Genomic DNA, 11,749 nt, shown 5'->3' on the forward strand with positions numbered 1-11,749 from the left:
ATTATAGGAAATATTGGGAACAAACTTAAATACCTATTAAAAGGGAATTGGTTAAATAAATTAGGGTACATCCATACAACGAAATATTAAGCAATTCTTTAAAAGATTATGTAGATATAGATTGATATGAAAAGTGCTTATCATAGCAAATTTTTTAAAGTAACAAAAAGTGTATTTTTGTAAATGTAGGCACACAGAAATATTCCAGATACACTTTGCTGAAATGTCTAAAATGTTTTACTTATCAGAACAGGCAATAATGTTTCCATTTTGGAAACCTAAAGTCTTGAATCAAGGGTCCCTTTCTTCATAAGGTTCCTCTGACCCTTCTTTGCCCACTCACACCTCAGCCCTCTACTCCCTGCGAGGTCACTGTTAGGTGACTGGGTCCACAGTTGGCCAATGAGCTCTTTAAGGGCCCATCGCAGTTGACTTATCTCCAGTCTTCAGGGCCAGGCACATACAAGGTGCTCGATATTAATGAAATGAATGATGACCAATGTTACATTTCTGTGAATAACCAGCGAGTTGAATAGAATGGAATCGACTGAAAGCCCCCAGGTCTGACCCTACCAGCCCAGAACTGAAGGTGAGAAGAAAAACGCCTGGGAGTGGGAGTCGGATCTGGGTGCCGGTCTTCCTCTGGGCTCAGCAGCACTACAACCCTGGGCAAGTCATGTCGCCTCGCTGAACCTTGGAACCTCGGCCGACTCATCCGGAAAGGCTGCACGTCACACCTCCCCGAAGGACTGCGGAACAAGCAAGACAGCACACACCAAGCGTTTAGCAGAGTAGCGGTACACAGTAGGCACTCAAAACTAGAAGTAAGTAGGAGGGTGATGAACATCACTCTCTGCGCGTTTGTCCCAGGCTCAGATGCGCTCAACAAGAAGGATGTGGAGACAGGAAGCCAGGCGGCCAGGGGCGGCTGCCCTCCTGGGCGCGACCTGCAGAGGCAAGGGCTTCAACCAGAGGAGGGCTGCGGCTGGGGCTCTGCTTTGGGGTTCCGGCCGCGCTCTCCGCGTGGAGGCCCTCGCTCCCTCCGCCTGCAGCTAGGTCTCCGGTTCACTCCTTCCCTGGGGGAGTTGAGAGCCTGGGAAGAGGCCGGTCCTGCGGGCGCCAGGGTATGGGTTCTGAGAAGGGCCTCAGGCCCAGAAATCCACCGTGCCCAGCGAGAGCCCGCGCCTGGAATCCGGCAGGACCTGGACTCTGGCTTTCCTGGTACACACGAGTTCGAATTCTGCTGTGTCCCGTACTAGTTGTAAGACGTGGGACAAGTCACCTCACCTCTCTGAGTCTGTCTTCTCACCTGTCAAGTGGGATAACAGGACTTGCCTCTCAGAGGCAGAAGGCGGTGTGACTTACAAACGCATGTGAAGGAAGCATGAGGCGTAGGGCCCCTCACAGGACGGTCTCGGGAGAAGTCAAGCGCCACGATGGCAGAGGGTCTTGGTGGCTGCAAACCTGTATCTAGGTATTTGGTCCTGGCCTAGGCCAGATCCGAGGCCTCGACCACGCAAAAAGACCGTTTTAAGGGCTGGGGACCGAGACTGCAAACCAGGCTGCGCTTCCCCGGTCCAAATGGGGGTGCACGCGGCAGACAGCCTTAATGAACGTAGCTTGAGAGTTGAACTGGAGGAAGATGTTGTCGTTGTGTGTCTGTGCGTGTACAGGTGTGTGTGTATCCATGCGCAGGTCGTATGCACAAGAGCGTCTGTAGTTGTGCTGGAAACAGCGTGCTTGGGGCGGCCGGCGTAGACTCCTTCTCCCAGAGGCACCTTCCCTCTTTTCCCCGCGCCCCCTTCCCGGTAAGGAGTTTCAGCCAAACTAACGGAATCTGGCGCGGCCAAAGGAGGGGCAGGGACAGGAGGGGCGATTCCGTCCCGAAGCCCCTGATTTGGGGATAATTACTTTTAATGTCAGAAAGATTTAGTTTAATATCATCTCTATTAGGCTGCCGGGAGGGTAATTAAACGGGACGCGCCGCAGCCGGCAAACAGATGGCGCCTGCTCGCTCCGCGGCCGAGGGCAAACAGCGCAAAAGTCAATGCCTCCCGGGTCCCCCATCCGCGTCCCCGGCCCGGCTCCTACTCAGCGCCACCACGCCCCGCCCCCAGCCCCCTCCGCGCCTCCTACAGCCCTCACCCTGGGCCCCCAACAGGGCCGTCCGTTTGTACCCCACCACTGCCTGGGCGGGGGCGAAGGTTGGGGGCCAGTCTCAGACATGCAAGCGGTAGATTTTCGTTGCTCAGAACGCTCACCCGGGGCCCCCACACCTTGGCACAGCAGAACTGTGTGTGCAAGTGAGTTTGAGCTAAGAGGACATGCGTAAGCGAGTGTGTAGTGTGCGATTGTGTGAAGGCGGGCTTTCTGCTCTCCTCACCTCATCTGTCCCAGAGGTCTGACTTTCTCTGCCCAGGGTGCGGCGGCGCGCCGGGCTCTGTAGTAGTGTTAGGTCCGTGGACGAGCCAAGCACAAGTGCTTATGCTCCGGTCTAGGTGTTCAGTCACCTGGGTGGGAGTCTGTGGACCTCTGGGTGAGAGGTCACACACCACGTGGATGTCTCAGAATGAGAACATGCTTATGAGAGGGCTGTGAAGTCCATCAAACTTTCGGAAGGGGTCCTCTGGGGTGGGAGAGCAGCGGAGATGCGTTTAGATCCTCTGGAGAAGGAAATGGCAATCCACTCCAGTCTTCTTTCCTGGGAAATCCCATGGACAGAAGAGCCTGATGGGCTACATTCCATGGGGTCACAAGAGTTGGACACAACTAAGTGACTAAACCACCACCACCTGTGGTGCTCAGATGTAAGGGTGTGTCCAAGACTTGTGCAGAATGAGGTCACACGTGCAGATTGTGTGTCCAGCTGTGAAGCCACACTCCGGCGTGCGTTAGGGGCATACCCCCTAATGCCTCAATCGGCCTGCTTTCCCCACCCTTGGCGGCCACGTCCAATGACCCACTTCCGGTCTGCTCCCCTCTGAGAGCACAGTTCAAATCAGGACTAGCCCCAAAGTGGCCTATGGAGGTGTGAGTACAGCCACCTCGCCGGAGGACGGTTACTCTGACTCCTTCCATGACATATGCACTCACATGAGCATAGGGGGACATCAGAACCTCAGGGACATCAAAAGCAAGGTTGTGGTCCCGGACCTGTTGGGTTGTGAATGCGAGGAAAGAGGCCAGGCTCTAGGGAGGCAGGTTTCCTCTGGTTGAGCAGGGGACCAGGCTGTGTCCTCTCCGCATCTTAAGGAAATGAGATTCCTTCTACACCACTGGGATAAAACACGGGGACCCCAAACCCTGTGGCTTGACCCTTGGATGCCGCAGGATCATTGGGACAGGAGTGGAGGGAATCTCACAGCGGCCTGGCCTCAACGCTCAGCCCCCGCCTGCGCCTCCCAAACTAGGCCGACGCCTATACTTCTTACTTCTTTTCGTTTGGGGTTTAAAATGACTCGAAAACTTTATCCAAGGGAGCTCTGGGAGGCGCCTGGCTCCCGGGGCCAGATTCTCTTCTCTCTCCTCCAGCCACCCCCCGCCGTCCCCTGCTAGGGTGCAGTTAACGCACAGATTTCCTTAACCTCGTAACCTCAAGGTGCTGGAAGGTGGGGGTCTGGGTCCTACGCCCCTGCAGGACAGTTATTCCAGACTCACTTCCTTACCCTCACTCAGAGCGGGAGACCCAACGGGGGCTGACACCTTTCGCTCTCAGGCTCCAGCGAGTGGAATTTGCTAGGGGCGAACAGCCCGGTTTCTATCATTATCGAAGACCGTCAAGGTCTGAGCATGTCGCGCGCGGGCCTGGTCAACTTTCTGGAAGCAATCTCCCGGTACGTGCCAGGCGCTTCCGCGCACCAGCCCCTCCCCTGCCGGGGTCCCCGGCTTGGCTTCGCGGAGGAACTTGCGCGATGTTCTCTGGCATGCGGCGGCAACCCGGCTCGTCTAGCCTTCCCACCCCAGTTGCCCAGCCCCGGGCTCAGAGGCGGCTGCGCTGGCAGCAGTTGACCTTCCAGGTGGGAAGGGCTGCGTCCGGAGGGCCCCGGCCGAATCTTCGCGCCCAGGACGGCGGGCCAGAGCCTGGGGGCCCTGGAAGTTCGAAAAAGCAACGCGGAAACGCTTGGTCGGGAGTGGAGAGAGAACGACAGGCAATTCATTTTTCTTTGCTCATGAATTAAATGAATTTTCTTTACTTTCGGAGTAAAGAGAAAAGAAAAAGAATGAGAGAACATTAGAACGAGAAAAAGAAAGAAACGGCAAGAGTCAGAGCTAGAAAAACCCGAAGCGATCCCGCGCGAGGACCGCGGCATTAATTCCAGATGTTGCCATTCAAAAGGGAAACAAAATCCGAAACCTGTTACCTCAGCGCACCGTGCTGTTCCTCAGAGCCGTGACGTCAGGACGGGAGAGTGTGACCAAAGTTAAAACTATTCTTGGGGGCCGGCGGCGACCTTGTCTCCGGACTGGAAGGATAGACAGATTGATGTGCGTCCTGCGTTGAAGGGAATCTGGGGAGTCGAAGAGGCCACTTTTTACTTTCATTTAAAAAAGAAAAACTGTTTGTTAAAGCAACGATGAAAATAACCCCACCACCACGGAAAAGGTATCGATGCTGCAATAGCGAGGAAAAAAAAAGCGCAAGATGGGGCAGAAGACGGGGTAGGGGGGCTGGGAGGGGAAAGGCGCAGAGCGCACTGGCTCGGCGGGCGCCGACAGGAAGCGCAATCTCATTTCTTCTCTCTCGGCCCCTTTCTAAAAACGAAAACCGTCAAGCCACATTTACCCTCCGTGATGCCTATCGTATCAGGGCTTTTAAAGTAAAGGACCTGCGTTTTAAAGGCGGCAAAGGGGGGAAAATGTGTCTCAACTACCCCAAAAGCGTCGGACTTGGGAGCAAGCCGAAACAGAGCGGAATAAAGGCAGGAAAAATCTTCCTGGCATTTATGCCATGAGCACCCTCCCTTCTCCACCCCCGGGCTCCCATTCCACCCCCACCCCGGCCACGGTAATTGAATTGTCACCTGCCCCCATCCCGCCCCCGGCCGCCAGGGCTACTTGGGAATGTCGGCCTTGCCAAGCGCCCCTAGCTAGTGAGAGCGGAGCAGCAGAGCCCGCGCCCCAGAAACCGAAGGGTTACACACGTCTACGTAGAGGCGCACCGGACACGGTAATTAGGCGCAATTCACACGCTCTCGGGCACACGGAAACTACTTGTCACGGTATTTTCAACGCTCCTCCTTGCCCACTTTTTTCCACTCCTTCCCTGGCGCGCCCCCTCCCCTCCCCGAGGCGCTCAGAGAAGCTTTTGGAGTTTCGAATCTTTCGGACACTGTAGAATGCGGGGCTCCCCGGACGCGGGCCCGGCCAATCAGAGCGCCGTCTGCCTCCCCTGGCCAATGGCAGGCGCCACATTGTTGTCCAATTCTGTCTAATGGAGCCCTAAGGAGCAACAATAGAGCAGGCGAGCGGCTCATTGAGAGTCTGGCAGCGCCGGGCAACTGCGGCCCGGCTGTGCGCAGCGTACGGCGCGCTCCGCGAAGGGACGCGGCGAGGGCCGGGTCGTGGGTTCCAGCCAGTCGATCCCTAAACGGTCCCCCGGCTCCGATTTCCGACGGAAGGGTTGAACTGCGCAGCGTTCAGAGGGGGTCCGGAAGTTCGGACATGGTGACTGAAGGAGGGTGACGTGGTCAGATCAGGGGCCGGGGGCAAGGGGAAGAGGCCGAGAGCGCCAGCGTCGCGGGCGGAGCTGGGAGGCGCGCGCAGCGCCCGCGGAGGAGGATCCCCGAGCCCAAGGCAGGTAGTTGAGGGCCTCAGGGAGGGCGGGGGGACTTGGCCCGGCCTTCCGTCCCTGTTGACGAAGCCCGGGCCACTCTGGCTTTAGGGACTGCGTGGCTCGAGGGGCCTGGCGGAAGAGGCAGCGCTCGCTGGAACGGGGTCCAGAATTCTTGCGCGGAAACACCAGGATCCGTTCCTGGGCTCAGGCCGGGAACCCGGGACCCAGAGGAGGCCGCGGCGGAAGCTTAAGAGTTGGGCCTTCTTGGGCCTTCAGAGGCCAAGGCGCAGGGGGGACTCCTGTGTTCTCCGAAACCCCGTTCCAGAGGCGACTCCCAACGCCTCGGTCCTGCTAACTTGGGCCGTTCAAGTCCCACGAGCCCAACTCCGAGACCAGAACTTGGGGAATCTGCTCCCGAGCGGGGTCCCGCGGGGCCCCAGGATGGGGAGGGCGTGTCTGACGACTGGAGGGGAGGGGAAGGCTGGGTGAGTGGCTCAGCGAAAAGGCTTTTTCTACAGTACCTAACTTCTGCAAGATACTTTTTGCTCCCCGACTACTCCAGACTACAAGGCTTAAAAACTTGTAGTTTTTACTCGATTTCTAGCCCAGCCTATGCCTGAGGGTTCTTTTTTTTTTTTCACGGACACACCTCTCTCCCAGACTCCAGTATCACCTGTTTCTCGCTGTTTTTCTCGCCTCTCATGCTAATCTTCGGGGTAGGGTTGCCTATTGAAAAGAAGTTTCTTGCTCTGAATTTTCTCTTTAATCCTCATTCCCAGGCCTCCTAAACTCAGCTCCAGAACCATTTTCTCTTACTCTCTGGAGGCTCGTACCTTGGAATTTGGAGCCCCCACATTCCCACGGGTCCCTGGGCCCCTGGGCCTAACTTTGCCTCTGAGTTTGTATCCTCGCCTTCCTAGAGCTTTTTTTTTTTTTTCCTATTCTTGATTTTTTTCCCTCTCTCTCATTCACCTCTCACCAGCGAAAACTGTTCCAGCCCCACCAGCTGATCTCTATGCTTTAGTACCTCCCTCCTCGTCACCCTTCTACAAAACCGAATGTTTCGCTCCGGATTTTCCTGTTTTGGTCTTGGCATCAGTCTAATTATTGGGTCAAATTTTTCTCTCTAATCCGAGTCCCATCAAACATTCTTCTCTACCCGACTAACCTTTAGTTATGCTAAAGTTTGGGTTTGTTTGTTTTTGTTTTTTTTTTAAAAAAGAACCCACGTTACACTCATCTGAACCAGTGACTTTCAAACTTTTTTCCCCAGCGGAACTACTGATTCAAATGAAATCTACACACAGTGCGTAAATGAGTTATAAGAAGAACTCTGAAGGGAGTGGGGTGAAGGAGCTGGGCATTTACAAGGAGGCTCCAAAGCAACTCCTCCCAGCAATTTGGTAACTGTTAGCCAAACTGTCCGCTGCCGAAATGCCTCTCCCTAAACCTGGATTCCTCAAGGGTGCGCTTTAGCTTAGTGCACCATGCGCTCCTCACCGCAAGTTTCTCCTCTCTTCCCACGGTCTTCCACGCCAGGTCCTGCCATGGAGCTGCGCTCTGAGCTGCCCAGCGTACCCGGCGCGGCGACGGCGGCGGCGACAGCGACGGGGCCGCCCGTGGCTTCGGTGGCGTCGGTTGCGGCGGCGGCGGCGGCGGCCGCTTCGCTACCGGTGAGCGTGGCGGGCGGCTTGCTACGGGCGCCGCCGCTGCTGTTGCGGGCTGCGGAGAAGTACCCGCGGACGCCCAAGTGCGCGCGCTGCCGCAACCACGGCGTGGTGTCTGCGCTCAAGGGCCACAAGCGCTACTGCCGCTGGAAGGACTGCCTGTGCGCCAAGTGCACGCTCATTGCCGAGCGCCAGCGCGTCATGGCGGCGCAGGTGGCGCTGCGCAGGCAACAGGCGCAGGAAGAGAACGAGGCGCGCGAGTTACAGCTGCTCTACGGCACCGCCGAGGGCCTGGCGCTGGCCGCCGCCAATGGCATCATCCCGCCGCGACCGGCCTACGAGGTCTTTGGCTCGGTGTGCGCAGCAGACGGCGGGGGGCCGGGAGCAGGAACGCCCGCGGGGACCGGGGGCGGCGCAGCGGGCGCAGGGAGCTCAGGTGAGGAGAGGGGAGCAGGGACGGGTCCAGGGGTGCGAGGCCTTCGGGACTTGATCTCGGTTCTGAAAAAGTAGAATCCCGTTCTCCAGATGCCCCAACTGCTGGAGTTGGCCGCGCACCCAGCTCCTAATTTGGGGCATAAACACACAAAACTCTCCTTTCTCCTCTTTCTGAAGCATTTGCTCTTTATTCCTTTCTCCCACCGCAGGCCCCAAAGTAAAGGTTTTAATCTTATCGCCTCTACCCAAACGCAGGGATGTCCCAGCTTCCTTGGTTAGTTCACTGGGTCATCCCCAGCGCGAAAAACCCACGCGCCTTATCTTTTCCTTCTTTCAGCGCTTCTCCAAATGCCGCAGATTCCCAACCCCCCCCCCCCTGCCCCGCCCTCGCCCCTCTCCTTCCCAACTCTCTTCAGAAATTCCACTGTCTCCAAATCTCCTCCCCCTCCCCGCTTGTTTTTCTCTAGGTATTGAAGACACCGAATTCCTTTTAAACCCCTCAGTTCCCCGGGCGAGATTCCTTTTCTTCTGTTCCCAGTGTTCCCTAATCAACCGCCCTGCTCCTTTTTTCCAGCTTCTTTCCCCACTCGTCTCCCTTTTCTCAGAGTATGCGCTCTCTCCCTTCTCTCAATCCCCTTTCCTCTTCCCTCTCTACTCCTTAGGCTGTTTTGGTAGGGCTGGGAATTTGCCCGGGGTTGAGGGGCGGGCAGAGAGTGTCTCACCTTCCAGCTTGGGAGGGAAGAACTTCTTAGCTCTTGATTTTGGAAAGGATGGATTAAAACAGAGGCTCTACTTTTCCCTGTAGAGAAGCTTGGAATCTTATAAACGCCCAAAGTACCTTCCCTTACAGGCTGTGCTGCCCAGGGCCAGAGAACAGCCGGGGCTGGCTTGGCTCTTGGAATCACAGGGATAGAGTGAGGCCTTCTTTACAGCGTGGTGGTACAGGTGCGAGTTGTGTTGGCTGCTTTTTGAACTCTGGGTCAGGCCACTTCTCCAGAGCAGAGCAAGACTAGGAAGAGTGAAGATGTTAGGCACAGTCGTAGGAAGAGGGTCACTGGACATTGAGTTTACAGGGCATAGGTGGTTGGGATTCTGGGTACAGAAAGACTGTGCTCTGACAGCCTGGAAAGAGAGCTAGGCCTATAGGAGTTCAGAGGGGAAGGAATGCTGGAGCAAAAAGATGGGCTTTGGAGTCCAGTGAATGAGGGTTGTGGGGCTCAGAGGGAAAGGAAGCTGAGATCCAAAGGGCTCAGGTGCCACAGGGTGCGGTCATTTCCGTGCTAACCCCTCCTTACATACCCCTTTCTCCCCTCCTAGAGGCCAAGTTACAGAAGTTTGACTTGTTCCCCAAGACGCTGCTTCAGGCAGGCCGCCCAGGCAGCCCGCAGCCGCAGCCGGGAAAGCCCTTATCACCCGACGGCGCGGACTCGGGTCCTGGGACATCGTCCCCAGAGGTGCGGCCAGGCTCGGGCTCGGAGAACGGCGACGGCGAGTCCTTTTCGGGGTCACCCCTGGCCCGGGCCTCCAAGGAGGCAGGTGGCAGCTGCCCAGGCAGTGCTGGCCCCGGAGGTGGCGGCGAGGAGGACAGCCCAGGATCCGCCAGCCCTTTGGGTTCAGAATCCGGTTCCGAGGCCGACAAAGAAGAGGCAGAGGCCTCGCCTGCGCCAGGGCTGGGCGGGGGCCCGGGTCCACGGCAGCGGACGCCGTTGGACATCTTGACGCGCGTCTTCCCGGGCCACAGGAGGGGCGTCCTGGAGCTGGTGTTGCAGGGCTGCGGCGGCGACGTGGTGCAGGCCATCGAGCAGGTGCTCAACCACCACCGCGGGGGCCTGGCGGCCGGCCTCGGCCCCACCGTGCCCCCAGACAAGGCCGCAGTGGGGGCGGTAGGCGCTGCGGACGACACGTGGCCAGGCCGCGTGGACGCCGCGGCCGCCGGGGGCCCGGGGCTCCCCGCGCCGCTGCAGGCGGGCCCCGCCGCACCTCCGCACCACAGACCTTTGCTGGCCGGCGCCATGGCGCCCGGGGCTCTGGGCTCGCTGAGCAGCCGCTCGGCCTTCTCGCCACTGCAGCCCAACGCCAGTCACTTCGGCGCCGACGCCGGCGCCTACCCGCTAGGCGCGCCGCTCGGCCTCAGCCCCCTGCGCCTGGCCTACTCGGCGGCGGCGGCGCACAGCCGCGGCCTGGCCTTCATGGCTCCCTACTCCACCGCTGGCCTGGTGCCCACCCTCGGCTTCCGCCCGCCCATGGACTACGCCTTCAGCGATCTCATGCGCGACCGCTCGGCCGCCGCCGCTGCTGTGCACAAGGAGCCGACCTACGGCGGCGGCCTGTACGGGCCCATGGTCAACGGCGCCCCTGAGAAGCAGTAGGGCCCGTCGGCCCCCAAACAGGGACTCCAGCCTGGTTCCCGCGGGCCGCCGGCTAGGCCTCACCTGGTGCGCTCTCTGCGCCCCGGCTGGGGTCCTCTCGCTCCATGGTGGTTTTCAGTTTTGCTTTGGACAGTGGGTGGGGAGAGCCGAGCAGAGAGGAGCAGCTTCGGGTGCAGATGTTCTCGGAGGGGATGCGCCGCCCAGATCCTCGACCCGACCCCCTCATCAAGGCTCTCAGCCCTTCGAAAGACCAGGAATTCTTGAGAATTCAGAGGTCGCAGCCGCCGCGCCAGCTCCTGCCTCTCCTGTCTCTATGCTCGTCCCACCTGCCCGCGCTCGCAAATGGATGGCAGGGTAGTCTGTCTTATGTGTCTCCCCTTTCCTTAAAAAAGTTTAAATATTCTAACAAATATAAATTTAGGATGTATAAATCTCTTGGCACTGAGTCGAGTCTTTGGGACACACATATATATCGATATCAATTGTAAAAAAAAAAAAAAAGGAAACAAATTCTAAGGTGCACTTTCCTCGTTGCGGTATTTGTCGCTCTCTTTGTTGCTTATGCCGATAAGCATGGGTTTCCTTGGTGCAGTGTGAGTTTTTATATATGTATAAATCTATATATAAACTATACATATATATACAAGCCAGTGTATAATGTTATAAAATGGAATTCTAAGTTATTAATTGTAATCTGTAGGTGACCTCGGTATTAACGTGAAAAATATTCAAAAACAAGCAAAAAAAAAGGACAAAACGGAAAAAATTAGACTATGCGCGCTTTGTACTTATCAGGTTTTATAGATGAAATATATCGTAAACTCGAGACGAATCCTGCCCACCCGCCCCTCTTGCCTGCGGCCGGTCTCTCCCTAAGGAACGGTCAAGGTGCGCACGAAAGCAAGAACGGAGTGACGTGTGACTGAGCCAGAGCCGCCCGCTGGAGCCCATCCCCGCCTCCCCGGACTCGCCAAACACGTCGGCCGAAGGGCCGGCAGCGGAAAACGCTGCTGCAGAGAATGGCTCACTTTGTGCTTTCCTTTGCATAGACATGAGCTAGAAATAAATGTTATTTTCTAAGAAAACAGCACCGAATCCCGTCCCGCTTCTCCGGCGGCCGGGTTGAAAAATCTTAATTTCTCGCGGGAGCCTCGGTGCCTGGAAGAAGCTTGGCCGAGGTCCGGCGGGTGCTACGACCCTCGGGGGTGCTGAACGAGGAGACTTCCAGCCGCGCCTGGGAGAGGCGTGCGCTCGGCCCTACAGGAGGAGCGGCGCCCGCTGCTCGCGTGGGACCTGGTGTCCCTCCAGCTCCCGCTCGGGCGGCGGCGGGGTCGCCTGGCCAGTGCTCTCTGTCTCTGGAATCCTGCGAGGCTGGCGGCCCGGCTCCTGTTCTCTGGGCGCAGATCTGGGCGCCCACCGCGCGCCTCCCTGCTGGGTTTTGGAACGAACCGTAGGCTAGACACAACCAGGCGACTGGGGCGGGAAGGCTAAGACCGTGTTCCGCC

General features: G+C 57.6%; 1 protein-coding gene across 1 annotated transcript; it reads left to right on the plus strand.

The window, feature by feature from the left end:
* The first annotated feature begins 7,316 nt into the window (after positions 1–7,316).
* On the plus strand, positions 7,317–11,329 carry DMRTA2 (DMRT like family A2). Its single transcript, XM_040231206.1, has 2 exons — positions 7,317–7,876; positions 9,193–11,329. Exons 1-2 carry the CDS (start codon positions 7,321–7,323, stop codon positions 10,242–10,244), a joined length of 1,608 nt encoding a protein of 535 aa, XP_040087140.1. The 5' UTR covers positions 7,317–7,320; the 3' UTR covers positions 10,245–11,329.
* The last annotated feature ends 420 nt before the right edge of the window (positions 11,330–11,749 follow it).

Source organism: Oryx dammah, unplaced genomic scaffold, assembly GCF_014754425.2.
Source record: "Oryx dammah isolate SB20612 unplaced genomic scaffold, SCBI_Odam_1.1 HiC_scaffold_28, whole genome shotgun sequence".
Lineage (NCBI taxonomy): Eukaryota > Metazoa > Chordata > Mammalia > Artiodactyla > Bovidae > Oryx > Oryx dammah.

Excerpts from the sequence above, each read along its gene's own strand:
- DMRTA2 (XM_040231206.1), top strand. The coding sequence starts at position 7,321 with ATGGAGCTGCGCTCTGAGCTGCCCAGCGTACCCGGCGCGGCGACGGCG. Across the intron at positions 7,877-9,192 it reads AGCGGGCGCAGGGAGCTCAG|AGGCCAAGTTACAGAAGTTT; the intron begins GTGAGGAGAGGG and ends CTCCCCTCCTAG.